Consider the following 25,991-nt stretch of genomic DNA (forward strand, 5'->3'; position numbering starts at 1 on the left):
GGGGTGTCTAAGTAAAAGAGATAAAAGATTTTCAAATCTTTTATTTTCATTTTTATTTTACTCTCTCTCTCTTTTCTTATTCTATCTCACTATTTTCTGACGATTTCTATACAGACATTTTCTCAAACAGCTTTCAGGCAATTTTATTTCTCACTAATTTCTGATGGCGCCCAAGGATTTAATTGTTAATGGAGCCAAGTTTGTCCCAAATAACTATGCTGCAATCTTGAATAAGGCTGAAGCTCCATCAGATCTGCACTTTGTGCAGGATTTATTAGATAATAGTGAGATTGGGTATGCTTTGACCCAACCTCAAACTATTTCAAGTCAACAAGTTCTGACATTTTGGCACACTGGGATTTTTGATGATGGTGGTGCTACTGGTACTCCAAGCATTGTTTTCACATTAGGAGATGTCGAGCATGTGATTACTCCTGGAGCAGTTCGTAAAGCTCTCCACTTACCTGAATGTTGCACATTCTCAACGGTAGAGGATCCTGTCTTACAGCAGCTTATGGCCAGTTTGGGATATGAGAAAAGTTTGGAAAAGCTGGGTCAACTGAAAAGAGCAAATATCAGAAAGGAATGGAGCTTTTTCTTTGATTGTATCACTAAGGCATTCGCCAATAAATGCTCCAACTTTGATGGTATTCCCATCATGAGTCAGCAAATCGGGTATGCCCTTATTTATCAAACTCATTTTGATTTTGCAAGTGCTGTGCTAGGTTTCATAGGGGATAGGATGACAGAGGATAGAAATGTAGTATACTTTGCTAGATTCTATTAGCTTATATATACTTTCTGTTGTGTTGATGAACCCCAACCTACCAGTGATTTAATTCCACCCTTTAAGCTTGCAAAAAGGGATTTTAATGATTTGTTAAATGCTGACATCAAGAAACAAGTACAGAGACCCTTACAGATTCCTCAGTTAGTAAAACAGATCTTGGTAAATGCTGATCCATAAACATACACATCTGTTTACCCTGATGTTCAACCCACCAACACATCACAGCCAACTCAACAGCCATCAGAATATACTACAACTTCTCAACCTCAACCAACTCAACCCTCCATCAGAATATATTTCAAACCAACACAGTCATCTCAACCTCAACCTTCAGCACATCCAGTGAGGCCTTCATCTTCAAAACCCAAGAGGACTAAGATAGTACCTTAGTCTCAACAGAAGAGAAGGAGAATAGTTCTGAGAGATGAGTCAGATACTGAGGAACAGGTTCCAATATCAGAACCTGTTGTTGTAGAAGCTGAGAAGATCTCTTCTTAGAAAGATACTAAAACTAGGAGTTCTAGGCCCCTAAAAAGGCTTAGAAAGCTAAATTCTAATGATGAAGCTCCCAAAGTCTCTAATTCTGCAAAGAGACTTAAAAACAAAAAGAGCCAGGAGGGCTGTAAGTGAATCATCACACTCTGAAGAAATTCTGGAAGAAGCAGCTAATGAAGGGGGTCAGGAATCTCTGATCCCAACAGAACCTATAGTAATTAAATTACTTCCTACTGCTGAATCAGCTCAAAAGTCTCCTATTCAAGAGCAAGAGGATATTCCAGAGCAAGTGCCTACACCTCCTGTGTCTCCTATCATTAATCCAGTACATGTTGAAGACCCTAGGTACAAGTGCTGAAATTGATATTCATAACTTGATTGTACCTGAGGTTCTGTACTTGGAAGCTCCACCAACTCAACTCACTCCACCAACAACACCAATTTTAGATGCTGATTTCAATGAAGTTATTCCAACAACACCAATTCTGAATCTGGATGATTAAAATCAGATTTTAGGTGGGCATCAACATTTGGATATTGATCAGAACTTAGTTGCAGATCAGAACTTAGAGAAAGATGTTGAAGCCTCTATAGCCTCACATACTGTTATTTTATCAGAGGATGTTGATGTTGCATGCTCTGTAAGTTCCGATGCTGATAATGCTGAACTTACTGGTGAAGCTGCTGCAAATATAGATGCTGATACAGCTGGTCCATCAGGATATGCACCTCAACAAGCTCCATGCAAAGCTGATTTAATCAAGAAGTTTGTTAGAGAGGATGCACCAGTACCTTGGAGTGAAAGTCCTAGAGGAAATGAGTGGACTAAGGAATGGAACACAGTTAGTTTTGTTCCTACTGAAAAAATTCTTGCTGAGCACCTTGCCAAAGCTGATGAAATGCTGATAAATGATGATTTCAAGGCACAGCTGAGAGTTACTGCAATGAGTACTAGGCACCTTCAAGGTCAACACTCAATAACTCATGACAAGGTGAATAAAATTCAAGAATCTCTGATCCAGCAAGATATGAATATAAAATTAGAAAAGAACAGATTCTTCAAGCCAGCCTGACCGAATTGGGTATATTGAAAAGACTCAGGAGAAGCAACAAGATCAAATTTCTGAAATTCTAAAGAATCAAGCTTCTCAGCAAACTCAACTCAATGAGATCCAATCCTCAGTGGAATTGCTTGTCTCTCTTCTTTTATCCTGCTGATGCCAAAAAATGGGAAGAAAGTAATTAAATCCAAATGCAAATATATTCAATCACTGAAGGTAAGGATGATGGAAAAGATGACCAGGGAAACTCTGGAATGGGTAGAGGTCATGGTCAAGGTAAAGGTTCTTCATCAAGGACAATTGAAATTTCTACACAAAGAACAAGTTCAGATACTGGGAGAAGAATAAGTTCTGACGCTGGTAAAAGGATAAGTTCTATTGGACATCTGGAGCTTGATGAAGAAATTTTAAAGAGATTATTTCTTAAAGAAAATCCAGGAATGGACTTTGAAAGTCTAAAGGAAGAAGAAGTTAGACTCAAAGCAGAAAATGTTAACTTCAAGTCTAAAGCTTCTATTGTTGAAAAGAAACCACCAAAGCCTAAGGGCATTGTGATAAAAGAAAGGTCAATTTTTGAGGCAACCAAAGCCAAATCACAAGTGGAGGTAAATCCTAGATCCAAGGGCAAAGAAAAAATTAATGAACCTGTAAAGGTATATGTGCCAGTCATGGATGAAGAAATAATTGATGAAGAAGATGCTAGTCATACTCTGATGAAAAAGAAGATTTCTCAACCAACCTCTGACATGGATCAAGTTGTTCAGAGTCAAGATGTAGTAAGTTCTGATATGACAGTGAAGCAAGCAACCTCTGACATAGCTCAAGTTGGCTTGATATCAGAAGATAAGTAAAAGGAAACCTCTGACATTGCTCATGTTAAACCTTCAAAGATTCTACTACCAGGATTCAAAAAAGCTCAACAGACTCAACCTTTGAAGACTATATCAAGTGGTTTTGAAGCAAGAGTTGTTACATGAAAGGAAGCAAGAGACAAATCAGGATTGGGTAGTTCTAAAGAGAAGAGAATACACAACACTACCAATGATCCAACTTCCTTAAGTGAACCAGGTGTAGGGGAAACTCCTGAGAGATTGAATCAACTTGAATCTGTACAAATGGTTTACCATTCTGTTTTGAAAGAAAACATCATGTTATACTTTATGACAAGTAGGAGGGTATTCCAGATCAGGGAGAATGCAATTTCATTGAAGTATTTTGAAGAACTGGAACATGTTTTATTTCTGCTTCAAGTGAAAAACAGATCAACAGATGGTGTTGTAGGGTGTTTAAAATCAAATATTCAAAGACAGAAGAAGCTTTACTCTGTAAAGTCTGACAGCCCATAATGTCCTAAGTACAGATCTCACAGTGGAGAAATTGTTGAAATGAAGCCTAATACTGCTAAAATCATCACTACATTTTCTGGTATTAAGGGACTTGAATTCAATCCAGAGTCTAATAAAGCCTAAATCATTAGACTAGATCAGGAGATAAGGAAAGCTAAAATAAATTATCTCAGGGATGCTATCTTTCAAACTGGTGAAGATAGAGTTGAACTGAAAAATGCTAAAAGGAGGATGGTCAATGAACTTGAATATGCTGAGAGATGTCTGTTGAAGAACTATCTCAGAACAACTCCTGATATCAAAGAGATCAGAAATTGAAGCCAAGTCAAAGATCTACAACTGCTTAAATTCTGAAGGATATACAGACTGAAGCTGAAATCAAACTTTAAGGATGGTAAAGCTACAAGGACTGTAAGTTGTAGTTATCTAGTCAAATTCTCATGCATTTGTACTTAATGTTTTTGAAATCATCAAATATCTGTTAAACTTGTATATTATGCTAATTTACAAGTTGGGGGAGATTGTTAGATATATTTATGATTTCATGTCTAATATGATTGTGTTTAGTTTTCAGATCTTACTTAATAGGACAAATCAGGACTTAACTGAAAATCAGTACTTATACTGAAGTCAGGACTTAAGATATCAGAACTTAAGTTGTCAGAACTTAAGTTATCAGGAGATATTTATCAGGAGATAATATCAAGACTTAAGGAGACTTTCAGATAAGGAAGGCGGCTGATTGAAAGGAAAGAAGATCGAGACTGAAATAAGAAGAGATATGCATGAAGAAGAAGAATTCTATAAGGAATAGAATACTTGGAAGAAAAGATAACAGATTGATATATATTAGGAAGCAGAATTATATTCGATATCAATTAGAAGATTATCTTGTAACTGTGTAGTATATAAACACAGACATAGGGTTTACACTATATGTGTTATCTTAATCGAAATTATTATTCATTGTAACCCTAGCAGCTCTCGTGATAATTTGTTCATCACTGAGAGAGGACAGTTCTTTGTAACAGAGTTTATTATGTTGAATAAAATATGTGTTTTGTTACTTGAGTTCTTATATTCGATTTGATTGTAGTAAACACTGTATTCAACCCCCTTCTACAGTGTGTGTGACCTAACAATATTGGATGGGGAAATAGAGAAAAGGAAACTGATGACATGGTTATGATAGAAGAAGACGACGAAGGCTCGATGCAAGACAAATATGCAGAAGAAGGTGCACATGACACTCATTACGAAGAGGAATATGACAAGAAGAGTGCAGATCGTGAAAGGAGGAGATCTAGGCATAAATCGAAGACAAGAAGCCACATACTCGAATCTGTCAGAAAGGAGTTGCAGGAAGTGAGAGAAATGATCCAACGCATCCCAAGGGTGCCAAAGTCTTTGGAAAAAGCAACAACAACAAGTTATGCAGATTCCTAAGAGATTCACAGTTCCTTACATGAAACCCTATGATGTGTCTAGTGATCCCCTAGAACATATCGCTCAATACAAGCAACGGATGTTCACTGTGCCAATCCCGATGGACTTGAAGGAACCATGCATGTGCAAGGGCTTTGGATCTACTATAACAGGCCCAGCCCTGCAATAGTTTATGGGATTGTCAAACGGAAGTATAGGAACTTTTGTAAATTTGGTGGATGCATTCAATACACAATTTGCAAGTAGCAGGATATTCAAGAAAACTACGATGATCTCTACAAAATAGTTCAACGACATAGAGAACCCTTACGAGATTACTTGACATGTTTCAACAGGGAGAAGGTGACCATCACAAATTGTGACGTCCAAACAACTATTGAAGCATTCAGAAGAGGGTTAGAGAGAGACTCCCCACTATATGATGAACTCACTAAATACCCATGCAGCACATTAGATGACGTTCAAGCCAAAGCTATAGCCCAGGTATGATTAGAAGAAGACAGAAGGGAGGAGGACAACAAGTATTATCGTCCTAGCCGCAAAATGTCCACGACAAGATCAAGGGAATACAAACCCTACATGAGAAACACACGGGAGGAACTACACATTTATGCAACAAACAAACGTGTAGATTGGAGGAAAGACCCGAATTTACCCCCAACTTATGATAGTTACGGATTCGATATAACACCAGCAAACATGATGAGAGAGTTTAGCAAGCTAGGAAATGTGGTAAAGTGGCCCATCAAGTCCAACAAACCTAAGGCTATTCCAGATTCTAAGCTATGGTGTGATTTCCATGGGGACTATGGCCACAAGGCCCATGATTGTGTTGCATTACGAAGGAAAATATAAGCACTTGTCAATAAAGGTTATCTCACAGAATTCATAAAGCGATCAACACACATAAGACGGGAAGTGACACCACCACGCCAACCACCACCTCCTCCCCATCACAAAGTCATCAACTTCATAGCAGGAGGATCAGACGTGTGTGGAACAACATACTTTCAGGCGAAAAGGATTGTAAGGGAACCAAGTGTGCAGGTAGCAAGAGCTGATATACAAATCAGTGATATACCTAGAGTGTACTTTGACGAAGAAGACATGAGTGGGCAGAGAGAGCCACAGTATGACAGCTTGGTAATATCTATCACAGTGGGAAATTGTCTTATCAAACGTGTGTTAGTTGACAATGGAAGTGCTGCAAATATCATGATGCCCACAACATTAAAGCAGATGGGGTTGGCTGAAAGCAACATGCTGAAAAGGACAACAACATTGGTCGGCTTTAGTGGAGAAACGAAGAGGATAATGGGTTAAATCGCTTTACCAACCTACGCACAAGGGGTGAATTTCTTACAAAAGTTCGTCATACTTGATTGTGACTCAACATACAATATTATCCTGGGGAGACCATGGATCCATGACTTAAAAGTCATACCTTCAACATACCACCAGGTGATAAAGTTCCCGACACCATGGGGAGTCCAACAAATTCTAAGAGATCAAGCAACAGCTAGAGAATGCTACAAGACATGTCTAAAACCCAGCGTCGTGCATGAAGACTCACAAAAGTAAGTAGTCACAGTGTTAGGACCAGAGAAATTGGCTGAGGTGGATTTAATGACAGGAGACAAAAAGGTTTTAATAGGAGAAGATCCGGATCCGACCATTGAATCAAACCTGGTGGATTTTCTAACATCGCGATTAGAAGCATTCGCTTGGGAACACGAAGACATAACAGGAATAAACCCTGAAATCATCATGCACAAGTTAAATGTAGATTCCACATACACCCCTGTTCAGCAGAAGCGTCGAGATTTTATGTCTAAAAGAAACAAGATCATAAATGAAGAAGTCAATAGATTATTGAAGGCTAGAATGATAAGAGAGGTGGATCACCCAGAATGGTTAGCTAACATTGTCATAGTACAAAAAAAAGAATGGCAAATGGAGAGTTTATGTGGATTACACAGATTTAAACAAAACATATCCCAAGGACCCCTATCCATTACCATACATTGACACAATGGTGGATGCAACGGCAGGACATGAACTGTTGACTTTTCTTGATGCGTCGAGTGGATTCAATCAAATTCAAATGGAGCCTTCAGACGCAGAAAAGATAGCACTCATTACGGAAAGAGGAATATAATGCTACATAGCTATGCCTTTTGGATTGAGGAACGCAAGTGCAACATTTCAACGTCTAATCAACAAAATGTTTAAAGACCAAATTGGCAAGACAATGGAAGTTTACATTGACGATATGGTCATGAAGTCAGAAAAAGGAGAAAATCATGTCAGAGATCTTTGGGAAGCATTCAACATGAAGCTCAACCCGGCAAAATTTAACTTTGTTGTCTCATCGAGAAAATTCCTTGGCCACATGGTGACAAGAAAGGGGATAGAAGCAAGCCCAGATCAAATCAAGGCCATATTTGAACTAAGGAGTCCAACAAATATGAAAGATGTTCAGAAGCTGACCGGATGAGTAGCAGCCTTGAACAGGTTCATATCTCGATCCTCAGACATGTGCAAGTTGTTCTATGACGTCCTGAGAAAGAATAAGGGCTTTGAGTGGACAGAACAATATGAATCCACCCTAACAGAATTGAAGGATTACTTGTCAAACCCTCCTCTACTGACAAAACCAATTCAAAATGAAGACCTCTATGTGTATCTATCAGTCACTGAACATGCTGTAAGTGGAGTCCTGGTAAAAGAAAATGATGGAACACAAACACCAATCTATTATGTGAGCAAGAGCTTGGTGGAAGCTGAAACAAGATATATGTCCCTTGAAAAACTGGTTCTAGCATTAGCAATGACGTCTACAAAGTTGAGACATTACTTCGAGTCACATCGATACATGTCATGACTAATTTCCCATTACGAATGGTCTTAAGCAATCCAGAACTGACAGAAAGGCTGGCAAAGTGGTCCATTAGGCTGAGTACCTATGACATTGTTTATAACCCTAGAACGGCAATTAAGTCACAGGCTTTGGCAGAATTTGTGGCGGATTTCAGTCCAAGTCAGATGATGCAAGCGGAAAAAGAATTACAACACATATTCTCTACTACATATGTCCTCCCATGGACATTATATACTGACGGTGCGTCCAACGTGAATGGAACAGGAATGGGACTAGTCCTAAAATCGCCACAGGGGGATGTGCTAATGTATTCAGTGTGTTGTGACTTCAAAACCACGAACAACGAGGTTGATTATGAGGCACTAATCATTGGACTTACAATAGCCAGGGATATGAAGCTAAAAAATATCAACATAATTTATGATTCACTACTGATCGTCAACCATGTCAATGGCACATATGAAGTAAAGGATCAGAAAAATGGCTACATACTTAGACATTGTCATAATTATGTTACACACTTTTGACATGTTCAACATCCAACAAGTACCGAGGGAAAAAAATGTGCAAGCAGACGCCTTAGCAGGATTGGGTGCTGTCTTGAAGGATGTTAGTCTGGCCAACATATCAGTTGTTCACATAATGAAGCCGGCTAGCGAAAGATTGAAGGAACAACCAAGTATGATGCTTTTGGACAACAATGAGAGTTCAACCAATTGGACACACATGTACAAGGAGTATTTGTTATATGGTATACAACCAGAAAGTCGTAATGAGGCAAGAACGCTACGAATGAAGGCTTCATGATTCACCATCATAGATGACGTGTTATTTAAAAAGTCAAGCACAGGATTGTTACAAAGGTGTCTAGACAAAAATGAAGCTAAAGCAGTCTTGCAAGATGTTCATGAAGGGGAATGCGGAAACCACACATGTGGAAGAAATCTCTCATTAAAAATACTACGAATGGGATATTATTGGCCTATTCTTAGACAAGACGCCTTATCACATGTCAAGAAGTGTGACGCGTGCCAACGACATGCTCCTGTCATTCATCAACCAAATGAACAACTTCACACAACAGTACCTTCTTGGCCATTCATGAAATGGGGGATGGATATTGTTGGAAAAATGCCTCCGGCACCAGGACAAAAAGTATTCATGCTTGCAATGACAGATTATTTCTCCAAGTGGATAGAAGCAGAAGCGTTTAGACAGGTGACAAGCAAAGAAATAATATCTTTCATAAAACAAAATATCTTGTGCAAGTTTGGAGTTCCATCTGAAATTGTGTGTGACAATGGTTCCCAATTCATAAGTGACAAGACATAAGGGTTCTATAAAAAGTACAACATCAATCTAATCAAATCAACTCCACGGTATCCACAAGCGAATGGTCAAGATGAATCCAGTAACAAGATCATCATTAATATCTTGAAAAAGAGATTGTCTTTGCATAAAGGAAAATGGGCTGAGGAGTTGCCATGGGTATTGTGGGAAGACAGGATAACACCCAAGACGTCCACGAGATAAACTTCATACAGTCTGGTTTATGACACAGAAATTGTTCTCTCAACAGAGATCATCATGCCAACACTTAGGTATGGGACAGCAACGTATGATTCAAACAAGAAGGAGCTGACACACGATATAGACACTATTGACAAATTAAGAGAGACGACAAAAATTTGTATGGCTATGTATCAGCAAAAAATAGCTAGAAGCTACAATAAAAATGTTCACATAAAGAATTTTCAAGTATGAGACATGGTCTTGAGGAAAGTATTCCAGAATACGATGGACGTGTCGGCAGGAAAGTTTGTGGACACGCGGGAAGGGCCCTACTTGATCACAGCTGTCGTAGGACGTGGAGCATATCAATTGTCAACTTTGAATGGAGTACAAATTCCAAGAAGTTGGAATGCACATCACCTGAAGCTTTATCATGCGTAACGACCTTGAGCCCTACTTTAGATTTGTTATTTTGCATGAAATAAGTCGATAGGACATGTTTGTTTTTATTAGATCTTGTTTGCTGACATTGTTCCATTTTCTTAACATGATGTGCTTGCATGTTAAAACTTGAAATCTATATGAGCTATTTATCCCATAAACATGACATGATGAATGGCAGTATTTGTGTCAGTACCTTTATGCTATTCATGAGTTTTTTTGTATTTCAATAAGTCATGTACTTAAGAAAATATCACATGAAATCTATAAACAAATGACGAAATGATTATTACTCAACTATTACAAATGACAAAATTCAAATTTAATCTCTTACAAATATACGAGTACATTTTTAAGTGAACAATAGATGACGTGTTTCAAGAGGGAAAGGCCTTTTAACCGTCCGACGAGTGCATGCACCCACGGGCAATAAACGACAGTAACACTTACGAATAACAAGACTTGACATATGAAACATAGATAACAATACAAACACTTGTAGTGACATGACAACATCCTACGAAAACACAAAAATTACATAAACAACTCACTGCGGACATAAAAGAACTACAACACAATAACATAACACAGAATGATAACGGAGATATCCATAAATAACATAAACCAAATAAAATGATCCCACACTTACAAAAGTAAAACAAGGATTTAGTCTTAAAAGCCTACAAGGCATAATTCAAAGGCATGAAATAGAACATGTTCGAATTCAAAAACTTGGTTCATGACAAATTAAACATAAGAAGCAAATTCATTCATCTCCGGAAGCAGGAGCTTTGGTTGAAAGAGGCACAACATTTTCACCCTGAGTAAGGTAGAGAGGAAATGTATCCTCGGGATAAGCTTCATTGTAGATACGAACAGTTTCATTCACGCCCCACGATGACCACTCACCACGTTGATACTCTAACACCATCTCAACTCTGGCTCACATGGCATGTTGTGTAATGGCCCTCTGAGCTTCTTCATGCATCTTGGCCTCTAAAGATTGCACTTTAGCGGCAAACTCATCAAACTCCTTCTGGACGTCCATGCTAGCCTTCAAGTTGGAAGTAGCAAGCTCTTGAGCAGTATGGAGTTTTTGGGCACAACCACTGTGAGCAGCCTCGAGAGATTTAAGCCTCTTGTATTCATTCTCAACAATCTCACAAGCCATGAGACTCGCCTGAAGGGCCTGCATTAGATGAAGTATAAGATGTCATGACAAGCAGTCAAAGTAAAAAGTAACAAAAACAGAAATAACTTACATGAAAGGTGTGACCAGCTGCATCATCAAGGATAACATCCAAGGTCCCGGAGGAATGAGCCTCGACAGTTTGTGGCAAAAGCAAGTCTCCCATCAAGAAAGCAAATTCAGCAGGCTTGGAATAGGTACTGTACCCATGAGTCACAAATGGGGCATAGGCTTCAGATTTACTAGTAGAAGCAGGCACATTGGTCTTCAATTTTTTAGCATCAGTATTAATATTGGGTGAAAGAAGAAAAAAGGTCTTAGAAGATTCAGTCTCGGTAGACTTTTCCTCACGGGCTCTTTTGGAAAACAACTCTCTACTCGATATAATCAAAGGTTTGATGATGGGAGGCTTAAACTCTACAATCAAATAACATGGCTCTATACCAGTTAGCAAAATGAGTATGATAGGAATGCTAACAAGGAGATATGCAACAAGAACACACAAGTGTCGCATACCTTTGGCGTAAATATGGCTGGAACTCATCTCAATACCCTTGTCGCCTTTGGGACTCTCAAGTGTCTTAGACGACAGACTTTGAACAGAATGTGAAGATTTAGTCAGTGGAGTGTTGATGGTGACTTTACTCCTAGTCCTGTTTGCAGCGGACTTGATTATTGGTCTCTCAACAACACCAGTGGTTTTGACCTTCTTCATCTTATTGATGAAATCCTCAACATCTACGGTCCCAGAATTCCTGATGGGACGATTCAAGCATTTAGGCCACAACATGTCCTCGACAGGAAGTTCCATCACTTTCTCAACAATGGCCTTGGTGGAGGTGTTGCTTTCATCAAACTCAAAGTGGGGTTCTGAGAAGTACAAAATTACACGACCAAATGACATAAATATAAAATCATAAAGACGCATGCAAGACAAGAATACAACAGCAGATTAAGGAAGAAAAAGAGATTGAATACGATTCAAAAAATTTTAAAATACTTACCAGATGTCCAACGATCAAGAAGATAAGGCCTTATTAACAAAAAAACATTCAAGTTTCCACTTCCTATCATTAACGACATCACAGTTAAGGATGAGGGGATCATCCTTGTTTTTGTTCACAAAGCCAAAATGACATCCACTAAATTTCTTAAGAGAATAACAGTATTTCTCAACATTAACATCAATTTTTAAATCATGCTTAGCTTCAATAGTGTCAAGACAGACAAGAATTCGCCAAGCAAGAGGCATCAGTTGGTCAGGGGCAACATGCATGCTATCTAAAACATCCTTCACAAGATTAGTAAAAGGAAAGACCATACCGACATCGAACGGATAGTAGTAGAAGCAAACCCGGTCCTTCTGATACCAATTGGCTCTCTCGTCAGCATCAGGGATCACGGCCTCAATTGTCCCATAGAATAACAGCCTGGCTTCCTCAAGCTTTTCTTTCTTCATGGAGCTTGAATTGATGTCACGAGATTCGATAAGATTAGTGGGCACCCATTTGATTGTATTGGACAAGGTTTCGACGGAATCGGTGTTAACTGAAGAGGTGATTTTTGGGTTCTTTTTGGTCATCTCTAGAAGATTTCGAGTAAGGGTTTTTTAAGAAATATGAAAACTGACAAATGAAATAAAGTGATGTATTTTATGGGGAAAAGATGAAAGATGCCGTGTGGGAATAGAACAGCACAGCACAAACATCGAAGAGACTCCTTAGTGGTATCATAGTTTATCTGATAAGAAGATGAAGGGTTTTGATTTTATCAATAAATAAATAAATTGATAAAATCAGGGACTATTGTTGGGAGACAATTTTGACAAGGTATGACGTGAACCAGGACGTCAAGACAACAGGCACGACGTGACGGAAAGATGAGAGGAAGGGACATGACCAAGGACGGGAAGAAGAAGTCAAGCAGCGAGCTAGAAACATGGGATAAGGAGTAACAAGCTCAACCAACAGCTAGATCATGGAGAAAAAGTAGGAGATATTGGCAATTTGAATGTGGAAGATGTATTATAGAGATAGGTAAAAAACATATTGTAAAACACACAATATACACTCACTAGACTCTTTACAATTAAACACTAGCCATTGTATTATCAAGAAAAGGTTGGATAGTCATTTTTTGGATGGGCAACAATCTCACCCGCGGTTTTTATCCTCTTATAAGGATTTTTCGTGTCACCAATTCTCCGTCTCATTTTACTTTTCGATATCATTTATACTTAAACACCAAAGTTAGATTTAGCTATTAACCCACATTTTTAAGCAAAAACAAGTACTCGAACATCTCTTTGATCACATCATAATCACCAAATGTTTTTAGCTTTAGTTTCTGAAGACCGGATAATTTCGGGTGATCTTTAACCTCGCACCACACATTATTGATATTCTCGAGTGTTTCTAATATACTCAACCCGTTGAACCGTAGTTTACCTGAGTAGGGATAACTGAATTCTGGTTAATATAAATGACGCAAATATGCAAACTTGTCCAAACATTACTCGAGACCGGTGACATTTTATGAAAAGTGTCTTTGTCTAGTTTGAGAGTCTGTAGTAGCACCAACTTATATATCCATGAAAAACTTTTCAAATGAGAACCCCTTAGACTAAGATATCGTAAGTAAACAAGTCTACCTAGTATCCTTTCTCTACCACAAAGGATTCCTAAAACTGTTTGCCGACCATGTCTTGTGTTTTCAAGAGCCAACACTCTCAGTAACTTAAAATTGGCCAAATATGATCCCAGTTACGGTGACAGACTTGTATATCTATCAACATTTAAAAGTAAGATTGATCTGTATAGTTGGTGATTGGGTTTCTTGTTAAAGTAAGATTTTTATGCCTATTTTGTGATAAACTACAAGCTGTCTAGCGTTAGCAATCGGGAGACCACAGAGCTATTGAGATTAAAACCATTTCCTTCTCGAAGATCAATTGTTTCAAAAAAAATCTTTTGCTTTTGCCAGGAATAAACATAAGTCTCTCATAAGATCATGAAGAGAACAACTTCTGAACTTTGTAGCCGATGATTCTAAATCATTAAATCTCACTTGAACCATACTCATGTGGACCAGTTCTCCCATGTAAAATTCAGCGACTTGCATCATTGTTTCTTCTTCCCTTTTATTGCTGGATAGTACCATTCCATAACTGATACAAATTTTCTACATCTATCCATTCATCTATTATAAATTTACCCAAATATAAAAAGCATGGCTTCAATTGAGGGGGCAAAATAAAGTAACTCCGAACTAAAATATCAAATAGTTGTTCTTGTTGAATTTCTCCCAACCCCTTGCCTTTTTTCACAGATGATTTACTATCATTATACCACTTTGTGAATGAAGGTTTTGTGACAAGAACTCCCCCCAAAATCACTATAGCTAGTTGAAGGCCAACATAATATTTAACCATTTCTCTTCCCATTTCTTCCATTTTTTTTTAAATCTCTGGCAATGTCTGTACCAGAAAAAAGAAGAAGAAAGATATAATAGACACATTGAAATGGGCAAGAATCTAATTTGACTGAGGTTAACTGTAACATATTATTTTTATTTCTGCTAAGTAAGTCACTTAGAGTTAGTAGGTGTTCTAGCAACTGGTGTTTCGTTTCCTAAAACATGGTTCAACTGCATCTTTTTAGAAGTTTCAGGGTAGTGTATAAGATGTTCCATGTATTCATATTCAGAAGTTTCAGGGTAGTGTATTGGATGTTCCATTTCTAGTTTAAAAAAAAACAGTTCAGCTTGAAGTTCATCAGAGGTGTCGTAACTTTGTAGACATATAATGAAACATAATAAATGCGTGTAATTACATATGTACCTACAAAACTTCCTCTTGGAGAAAATGCTTTCAACTGAAGTAGCTCCCAACTTTGATCTGGGCTTAGAGATTCTGGTTGGTGAATGAGTCCTTTCGGATTTACGTACTCAGCAACATCAACATTACGACTTGTAAGCATTAATTTGCTTAAAGATTTTTCAGCAGTCAATGGCCACTTTTATAGAATCCCAAGCATCATCTGACCAAATGTCATCAAGTACTATCAAACATCTTTTCTTTTGCTGGACTGTTAGCATATTCTCCACTAGCTTGTCTTCGGTCCCAAGTAAAGATTTCCTCTTTCTTGTCATGGACGAGACATATAAGTAGTCTCTGCAACACCTATTTCGTTTGCCACTTTTGTGAAATGGAAACCCATGCTGAAATATCAACATCTCCCTGAAGTTTAACAAATATTTCTGGTTCAATACTAGTGAAAGTGTGAAATCTCTTTAGCATTTCCAGTGGTCCATGAGATGATTTAGCGGATTCTAATGTTGATTTGATATTACAATCACGAAAGCGATTGAAGAGAAGAGATATCTTTCTTTGAATATCTATAATCTTTCTTGAAAAAGTCCTTGTGTTGATCCACTGCATTGTTTTTCCAGGGGATGAAGAAGCTTTGACAAGGTAAGTTTCGACAACAAGTTCAGCATCATAGGCAAGCTCTCGTACATCCGCAAGCAGAATTTGGATTTTTGGTTCATGTAATTTTGAATCAGCATCTGGTAAAAATGTCTTCATCCGCATGAGCTACGTCACCAGTTCTTGAATTTCATCTTGCACTCCATTCAGTACTTGAACATCTTCACTGAATAAATCAGTAATCCTTCAAACAACAAAAGACACAATTGCTTCAGCCATTTAGAAACCAAGCACAACATGTACTAGTTGAAATGCAGATGAAATGGCTTTTTGTGAACAAAGATCCAGAGATCTGAATGTACAAATTAGAGGAATGAGTAAATAAGGCGGTCCTGTATGGCGGCTGATCAGTGACCTGAACCAACTTTACAATTTTAAAAAACCAAACAAGATGGCCCTTTTTGTTTCTTTCCATTCGTCTCGGCCTGAACAGCAGGTCGATGATTTTTGTTGCAATATAAAATGCTTTTAGTAAATCTGTAGTTGCAAAAGTACTGAATACTGATGGTTGAATCTAGTCGAGCACACAGTACTGCATTTCCATCTGCACTACATTGTTTCAAAGGATATATAAATATCTCATCAAGCAAAAACAAGAACAACGATGCATAAAATACATCTAACAAAAACGGTTCGTAAAGAAATTTGATACTTTCTCGCAAATTCACTTAATCACATTTCTTAACAAATCAAATCTGGAAAAACCAATCACCATACAAAACAAAAAAGCTTGCATTTCTGAACTGCACTTGTCTCTGAATTAATATCATGTGTCTAGATTGGAGGGTTTCTCCAACTTGGGCGGATGATTTCTATAATACTGTTACATTGTGCCATGAAATGTGAATTCAGATCATCCTCTTGTGTTGCTTTCAGCCTTTTCTCATTAATCGTGGTTCTTGCATAGATTGGTTGTCCAGTGCTACATTATAAACTCATTCATCAAACACCAATACAGGGCTCCCGATCGATGGGGCTAACATAAACTAAAATTTTGGTTGAGGTAAAGATCTTTATCAGAAAATAATTCTCATGCCCTACTTTTCACTCAATAATCAATATAAATTTAGTCGTGTATGTTTCAAAAAAAAAAAATCATCCACCGAGGTTCAGGGCAAGTAATACAAGCCATCTTATGGGGCATTCTTCATTTAGGGACAATTTTGTTTAAAAATAAACAACATTAATAGAGTTTAACTTTAAAACGATTACAAAACGGAGCTTTCAGATTTAAAGTTGATAAGATTGTACCTATGTTCTATTATTCTAGTATGTCACACGAACGGTTGAATGGGTTAGTTACCTAATGTATCGAGAAGCAAATGCTAACAATTCTAATTTGAAGGACTTAATTAAAATTTAAAACTGACAAAAAAAGACTTGATCAAAAATTTTGCTAGCAAAAATGTGAGAAAAATATTTTTAAGTAGTGATTTATCATTTGTTTTATTAGGTACTCATATGAGTTCCCTCATTTTCTTATAATGATCGGGTAATGAGAGATTAATATTAGTGCTCTTTCGATTAATATTTACAATCTTTGATCCTATTACTTTGTTTTTTATGCTTTTATGTAGATAGAATTATACATGTGATATATAGATAAGTATTGCATGGAGATATCAATTTCAAAATTTAGCACAGATTGTGTGAAAGATTGGATTTTATTATATGCACCAAGGTCCAAGCTACAAATTGAAACCATACGTGCATGCAAAAGCCTTAAACCTATACTTCCATGGTTTGTTGCGTGACTTTAACAGGTAAGTGCACCACCTCCTCCGTGCTGACATTAACCTCATCTCTCCTCTCTGCAGATCGCTGAGAAACTGGAAGCCTGGAGATGAAACTCTGGACCTCCTCGGTGTCCTTTTCAGCACCACTTCTCCCATCCTCAAAATTATGTGCGTAGCCCACAGCATCGTAGCTTAAATCAGAGGTATGGCGGCGGTGACGATTAAGCCTTGATTTCAACCTCCTCGTCCTCAAACGGCGTGGTGAGGTGCCATAACCAGCAGGGGATAATGAACCAGGAGAGGAATGCAGGGATTCGAAATCCTGGAGATTATGAAAAGAGAAGCATGTTGAGATTGATAATGATGATTTTTTGTGTGGACGATGTCGTAAAGCTAGATGTTCAGGTGCCATTAATTATGTGTGCGTGAGAGAGGAGAGAAGGATATTTGTTAAGAAATTATATGTGTTCCTTCTCCTCGCTCTGGACACACAGCACACAGGCGAATTATGAGTATTTCTCTGTTTATAATGGGTTAGTTTGGTTTAAACCCGATTAAATTGCGACTTTAGAAGGCTGATATTTCTTCTTATATAACCAAATGATACATTGCTATCCAAATATAGCCATATTTCAGTTTTTTTAGCAAAAAACTTAATTATACTGAGAAATGCATTTCAAAGTTGCAGATGCTTCTTGATTTTTTTTCCAGATCCTTCTTGGGTTTTTTTCCGGATGCTTTGCTTCCACTAAAGAAAATGATAGTGATTAAGTATTTGAGAGAAAACAATGTTCTTGATCAACAGTTCATACAAGCTTAATCCCAGAAATGAGATCCAGCAAACTAATATACTCAGTATGGCATAACAGATTTGTAACTAACTTGATTATGTATTTACATAAATGTCCCTGAACTATTATACTAAAATTACTATTATGCCCACAGTAGTTGATGACTTCAGCACACAATGATCTCTCTTTACTCCCCCTCAAGCTTGCAGTGTTGTCCAGACACAACACCAAGCTTGGCCATATGGTGAGGAACAATTTCTCCAAAAGCAACCTTGTCCCTTATAAAGTGACAATCAATTTCCACATGCTTTGTTCTTTCATGTAAGACTGGATTTGCAGCTATAGCAAGTGTTGCTTGATTATCACACTTTAACACAGTAGGAGGTAAATCATGTTTGCCCATATCCTTTAATAAAGCTGATAGCCATGTAACTTCACAACTAGCCAAATCCATAGACCTATACTCTGCTTCAGCACTGGACCTTGCAACTACTGACAGTTTCTTGGTTTTCCATGATATTGGTGAACTCCCCAACATTACACAATACCCTGAAGTTGATCTCCTGGAAAAACTGCAGCTGGCCCAGTCTGAATCACAATATGATGTGAGTTGAGCTGCTGATGAACTGGCCAGTAAAATACCTTGACCTGGATTGCTAGCCACATATTTTAACAACTTCTTTGCAGCTTGCATATGATCAGATGTGGGTTTCTGCATGAACTGTGTAAGAATGTGAACAGCAAACACAATGTTTGGCCTTGTCACTGTGAGATAAATCATCTTTCCTAGCAATTTCTGATAAGGTTGAGCATTTGACAACAATTCAGCCTTTTCGGGAGACAACTTCAAATGAGTTTCCATGGGTAACTTACTTACTGAACCACCAACATGATATTCTTTCATCAAGTCTAACACATATTTCTTTTGAGATACAAAGAAACCACTGATGACCTGTGAACTTCCAAGCCTCGAAAATATTTAATTTCACCTAAATCCTTCATATGAAATGTCTCAGACAACATCATTTTCAACCCTTCAATCGCTGATTGTGAATTACCAACAATAAGTAGGTCATCCACATATACCAGCACAATTGTTACAGTGGTGACTGTGACTTTGGTAAATAAACGATAGTCTGCTCTGGATTGAGCAAATGAATCTTATAACAGAGTCACAGATAAATTTGTAAACCAGCAGCGTGGGGCTTGTTTAAGTCCATAAAGACTTTTAATCAGTTTGCATACCTGCTTAAATCCTGATATATGATTTTGTGGCTGCACAGTCTCCCCCTTAGCTGAATAAGCAATTCTGCTACCTAAGCCAGTGTAGCCTTGAGGAAATTCCATATACACCTCTTCAGTTAAATTCCCATGAAGAAACGCGTTTGTAACATCCATTTGTATAGCAATCCATCCCTGCATTGCAGTAACAGTCAACAATGTTCTAACAGTAGCCATTTTTGCTACAGGAGCAAACGTTTCTCCATAATCCACACCAAGAACTTGTTTACATCCTAAAATGACCAATCTGCTTTTGAATCGTTTAACAGAGTCATCAGGTTTAAACTTTGTCTTGTAAAGCCATTTGCATCATATTGCTTGTTTACCTGGTGGAAGTGAAGTAATACTCCAGGTGCCATTCCTTTCTAAAGCCTCAAGCTCACAGTTCATGGCATCCACCCAATGATTATGTTGACAAGCCTGTTTGTAAGTGATAGGATCTTGATTAGCTGATAAAGCTGTCAAAAAATAAGCAAAAGAGGGTTCTACAACTTGATTAATGACTGGCTAAGCAGCAGTTGATGATGGTATATGGACACTATAACCAGCCATCCATGCTGGAGATTTTCTCACCCTAGTAGATTTAACAGGCTCAAGTACTGTATCAGTCTCTGTACCAACATCAGTATCATTTTCAGTATTAACTGTGGTTTCATCAACCGGGTTATTACCAACAATAGACTCAGATTGTAAACAAGGATAATTGTCATCATAAGAGGCTGCAGATTGAATTGGCATAGGTAGAGGAACAGGCTGCATGTACTGAGCAGTTGACTTGGCAAGAAATGGAAATATAGTCTCTTTGAATATCACATCTCTAGATACAAACACAGTTTTGTCAATGAGATTGAGAAGCCTGTATTGTTTCTGAGTTGGTGGATAACCAAGAAACACACAAGGAACCCCTCTATATACAAATTTATCTGTAGTACCTTGAGGATTGAAAGCATATGCCAAGCAACCAAATGCCCTCATCTCATCATAAGCAGGTGGTTTCTTGAACAAAATCTCATAAGGAGAAGTATTATGAAGCACAAAGAAGGCAGTCTATTAATTATGTAGACTGATGTCAGAACACACTCTCCCCAATGAGTAACTTCCAAACCAGATTGATACTTTAGTGCCCTAGCCATTTCTAGTATATATCTATGTCTCCTTTCAACTCTGGCATTTTGTTGTGGCTTGTATGCACAAGATGTTTGATGCACAATACCTTTTTCTGCATAAAATTGTTTACATTTCTGATCTTGAAACTCAAGTGCATTATCAGTTCTCAGAGTTTTAATTGTTAAAGAGAAATGATTAGCAACATACGCAGAAAAACTCTGTAAGCTCACCAAAAACTCAGATTTATGCTGCAGCAAATACACCCAGATCATTCGAGTACAATCATCAACCAAGGTTAGGAAATACCTATATTTTCCTCTAGTACAGACTTTGTATGGTCCCCAGATATCGGCATGAAGCAACTTGAAAGGTACATCTACATGAGAGGTACTCAGAGAAAAAGGTAATTTGGTAAATCTGGCTAATGGGCAAGTGACACATTCTGGTATACTAAATTCTTGTGCAACAGCCACTTTAATAGACTTTATTAACTTTAACTTTGCCAAAGGCGCATGCCCCAACCTGTTGTGCCATAGCTCTGTCTCAGATATGCCTTCTGAAGCTAACCTTGGAAACTCAGCATTAGTATATAAACACTCTTTAGAAGCTTCATCTGTAATGTAGTACAAACCATTTCTCAGATAACCAATCACTTTAACTGCTTGAGACCTGGAATCCATCACATAACACTTCTGTGTATGGAACATAACAGTACATATATTGTCCTGAGCAAGCTTGTGGATGGACATTAAGTTGTGATTGAATTTTGGAACATACAAGACTCCTTTGAATTTAATTCCATTCTTCATATGTACTTCACCAACATGAGTTATAAGAGCAACATCACTAGTTGGTAATTTTATAGTACTCTTGGAAGGAACAACAACCACATTAGTCAATAAGGACATATTTGAGGTCATATGATTTAAAACCTTAAGGTGTTAGAGGAAGGCCTCAATAGGATCATATATTTAACACTCCCCCTCACTCGAAAGCCCATTTATGGGTCGAAGAGTGGAACACCAGCGCCCATCTTTGGGGTATAAATTGCCTTTAGTGTCCACAATAAATTGTGAGAATGTTGGGGGTGGCTGGGAATCGAACCTTAGTTCAGACCATTCCTGATGCTAATGTAGGAACAAGTTCCAAAACTTAATAAAATCCTCCTACCTTTTATGAGCAATACAACCGTGGAAATAAATGGGACAAGTCCCAAGTTCACTTGAAAGATTAACAAACAATTAAACTAATCCCAGTTCCTATCGCGATTAATAGTTATATAGGACAGACTCTCGGGCACAAGGAGGAGAGACTCTGCAGTACCTCACCTTAAAATCTAGGATATAATTCGAGTCGAGTTGAGGAGGATATATAACAAATGATTTTGAATTCAAGTATTTTCGAATAAATCGAGCCACTCATTCAAGTTAGACAAGTTCATATGCCTAACCGAACTACCAAACTCGCACTCATTTAACTCATTTTAAAAGACAAATAGAGTTGAGATTACTTGCTGAACCAGGCTTCGATGAACCCACCAAGTTGAGGTTGCTTTAAATTTTAAAATAATTTAATTTAAATTTTAGAAAAAATGATTATGTATATAATTTAATCGAGCTGAGCTTATTTTTTGCTTTCAAGTTAAGTTATAATCGAGTTCGATACATGTACAATTTGACTCATTTAACTAAACGAGATCGAATTTGTATTGAAACTTGGCTCTTATACGAAGTTGAGCCAATTCTAGCTCACTCAAACAAATCCGCTCTAGATTATTATCTCTTCGCACTTTGTTTGGAGAATAAATGATTCAACCTCCACTAACCCATGTTATAGTTAGTAGTAGTTCGGTTCTATATATACAGTTTCTCTATTTCTCTATTTTTGTTCATTATGAGTTCATATATTTAAGAGAGAATTACATTTAATTCACCAATTACTATTACTCAAATAAATAATACATAATCTAAAAAATTCATATCAGGTATCTGTTACCAAACAAGAACTTATCATGATGGTGAGAATGTTATAAACGTTTCTGTGTTTTGTTTCCGTATATGTTTCTTTGTCCATTATTCGATACCTGAGAGTTCCTTATGGCAGATCAAAATAGGGTTTTACGTGAAATGGAGGAGAGCTTTGCCTCTGTTCGGTTAGAGGATGAGGATGAAGGAGGATTAATGTATAAAGGGGTTACAGCGGAGACACTATCGGAGATCGTACGTTGGTGTTTGGTGGGTAGATTTTTGACGGATTATCCGATTGATTTTCGGGCGATGCAACATAAAATGGCTTCGCTCTGGAAGCCAGGTAGGGGGTTAAATGTAAAATAACTGGAGAATAACATGTTCATTTTCCAATTCTACCATAAAGTGGATATTAAAAGAGTGATTGATGGCAGCCCATGGACATTTGGGAGATTCCAGTTAGTTTTTGAATGAATGAAGCCAGGTAACGATCCACGCTCCTTGGTAATTAACAAGTTGGATCTGTAGGTGCAGTTGCATGGCATAAGTCCTGGTTTTATGTCACAAAGGGTGATTCAAGATATAGGAAATTATATTGGAGTTTACGTTGGATCTGATGCAAATAATTTCACAGGAGTATGGCGTGATTATCTAAGGGTTCGAGTGGTGTTTCCTTTGGACAAACCTCTAAAGCGAAGGATGAAGTTGAAGAAGGGTGCTGCAAGGCAGGCCCACCTAGAATTATGAGTGTGATCAGTTGGAACTATCGAGGTATAGGTCTACCCTCGAGAATTCAGTTCCTTAAAGTCGTTATTCGTCAAGAAAGACCTTCTTTTCTATTTTTGTGTGAAACTATTGATAATAAAGGTAATATGGAGAGCTTAAGAAGAACTCTTCAGTTTGATGGGCTAATTTCAGTAGATTCTCAAGGCAAGAGTGGGGGTTTGGCTCTATTATGGAAGATTAAATGTCATGTTCAGCTTCGTAGCTGTTCTCATAATCACATTGATGTAGAAGTTAAGGTGGATGGTAAACAAGCTTGGAGGTTATCTGGAATTTATGGGGAGCCGGACAGAAATCAGAGAAGGAAGACTTGGGATTTACTTCAGAATCTGGAAAGGGACTCTAATCTCCCTTGGTGTGTTATAGGCGATCTCAATAACGTAGTGTCTCAACAAGATAAAATTGGAGGTGCTCCATATCCTAGTTGGTTAATCGAGGGGTTTAATGAAGTTCTGGTTGAAATAAGGCTTGTTGACTTGGATTTAGTTGGTCATCAATTTATATGGGAGAGGGGACGGGGAACTGCAGCATGGACTGAAGTGAGATTGGACAGGGCTTTAACAACTCTTCTGTGGCTTAACTTATTTCCTATGGTTAAGCTTTATAATTTGGAGGGTTCTTCTTCTGATCATAGCCCAATCAAGTTCATTCCTGAGGCTAGTGAAAAATCTGTGGGACAGAAAAAATTTAAGTTCGAAAATGCTTGGCTTAGGGAGCCAATGTGCAGACAGTTGGTGATCAAGAGTTTAGATAGCGAGAATAATGAAGATATCCAGGTGAAAATTAAAAATTGTGGGAAAAAGCTACTTCAATGGGGTCAAGAGGTGACAGGAAAGTTTAGTGAACGTATTAAGAGATGTAAAATAGAAATGTGCAGACTGAGGAAGTTTAGAGATCCTATCTCTGCTCATAAATATCAAGAAGCTAAGGATCAGTTGCTTCTTATTCTAGAACAAAAAGAGATTTTTTGGCGACAACGCTCCAAGCAGCTTTGGTTACATTCAGGAGATAAGAACAGTAGGTACTTTCATGCCTCGACAAGTGTTCACCGGAGAAATAATCAGATGCACAGGTTAAAAAATGGTGGAGGAACTTTGGTTGAGTGGGAAGACGGTTTAGCTGAGCATATTACAGAGTACTATAAGCATTTCTTTACAGCTACGCAGTCCAATTGGCATGAAGTGATTGATTGCATTGATTCAAAAATAACAGCAGCTCAAAATGTTGATTTGCTAAAGCAAGTAACGGAGGAAGAAGTAAGGTTGGCTCTATTTCAGACAAACCCAGACAAATCGTCGGGTCCTGATGGAATAACCCCAGCTTTTTATAAAAATTATTGGACGATAGTTGTAAACAATATGGTTCATCTAGTTAGAAAGTTTTTTCAGGACGGTATCATGCCAAGGGGTCTTAATGAAATATATGTTGTGCTTATTCCGAAAAAGAAATGTCTTGTCAGTGTGTGGGACCTTAGACCCATATCTCTTTGTAATGTAGTAGTCAAAAGTATCACCAAGGTGATGGTAAATCAGATGAAGCACATGCTTGACAGTGTGGTTTTTGAGTGTCAGAGTGCCTTTATCCCTGGAAGATTAATTACAGATAACATTATAGTTGGTTTTGAAATGATTCATTATCTCAAACGGAAAAGGAGAGGGAAGGATGGTTGTATGGCTCTCAAAATTGACATGAGTAAGGCTTATGACATGATTGAATGGGACTATTTATAGGAACTGATGAGTAAAATGGGCTTTCACGATTGTTGGGTGCATCTGATTGTTAAATGCGTTAACTCAATTTCGTATAATATAACTCATGGTGTTAGGTCACACACACTGTAGAAGGGGGTTGAATACAGTGTTTACTACAATCAAATCGAATATAAGAACTCAAGTAACAAAACACAGATTTTATTCAACACAATAAACTCTGTTACAAAGAAATGTTCTCTCTCAATGATGAAAAAATTATCACGAGAGCTGCTAGGGTTACAATGAATAATAATCTCGTTATGATAACACATATAGTGTAAACCTTATGCCTGTGTTTATATACTACACAGTTACAAGATAATCTTCTAATTGATATCGAATACAATTCTGCTTCCTAATATATATCAATCAGTTATATTTTCTTCCAAGTATTCTATTGTGGCGCCCTCCAAACCCGGGTCAGAAGTTTGGGGACCACAACACATACACAATATATAAACCTGCATATGAAATATTATTTGCAATGACCCTGTTTTACATAACCACGGATCGCAACAGGTTAAAGTATGAAAACAAGCCACCACCTTAACTTTTATTACAACATACCAAATCCCAACTAATTTAACTTACAACTGATAATGAAATTATTCTTACAACCTCATGATCTCTTTACTGCAATAGGCTCCTGCTAGCTCGATCCAACATAATCTGGAATCCTAGCTCGTACATTAAACTGGGAAACCTCGCTATCAACCGTATCCTTCTTAACTGTAAAATATATAAAAAGATTCGTAAGAGTGAGCTAACTAGCTCAGCAAGTCATAATAGCAATAACTGAGGTTAAACAATGATCAAACGGTATGATTCAAAGGAATCAAGTTTCTTGTTAAACAACCAATAGAATTGGATATTCATTTTAAATTTTTAAAACCAAGGTTAGGCTGCTGATCAGTCACGCACTAACCCC

The 25,991-nt window shown here is 37.7% G+C and overlaps 2 protein-coding genes and 1 long non-coding RNA gene across 3 annotated transcripts; 1 reads left to right on the plus strand and 2 right to left on the minus strand.

The window, feature by feature from the left end:
• Positions 1 to 10,709: 10,709 nt before the first annotated feature.
• LOC141696154 (uncharacterized) lies at positions 10,710 to 12,065 on the minus strand. The gene is made up of 3 exons (XM_074500336.1): positions 11,678 to 12,065; positions 11,235 to 11,578; positions 10,710 to 11,161 (listed from the first exon to the last, which is right to left on the minus strand). Exons 1-3 carry the CDS (start codon positions 12,063 to 12,065, stop codon positions 10,916 to 10,918), a joined length of 978 nt encoding a protein of 325 aa, XP_074356437.1. The 3' UTR covers positions 10,710 to 10,915.
• Positions 12,066 to 14,887: 2,822 nt separating this feature from the next.
• On the minus strand, positions 14,888 to 17,892 carry LOC141697976 (uncharacterized). The gene is made up of 3 exons (XR_012564900.1): positions 17,355 to 17,892; positions 15,950 to 16,196; positions 14,888 to 15,831 (listed from the first exon to the last, which is right to left on the minus strand). It is a non-coding gene; the product is annotated as an uncharacterized LOC141697976 (long non-coding RNA).
• Positions 17,893 to 23,401: 5,509 nt separating this feature from the next.
• LOC141696155 (uncharacterized) lies at positions 23,402 to 25,042 on the plus strand. Its single transcript, XM_074500337.1, has one exon. It carries the CDS (start codon positions 23,402 to 23,404, stop codon positions 25,040 to 25,042), a length of 1,641 nt encoding a protein of 546 aa, XP_074356438.1.
• The last annotated feature ends 949 nt before the right edge of the window (positions 25,043 to 25,991 follow it).

Source organism: Apium graveolens, chromosome 11 (assembly GCF_009905375.1).
Source record: "Apium graveolens cultivar Ventura chromosome 11, ASM990537v1, whole genome shotgun sequence".
In the NCBI taxonomy this organism is placed as follows: Eukaryota; Viridiplantae; Streptophyta; class Magnoliopsida; order Apiales; family Apiaceae; genus Apium; species Apium graveolens.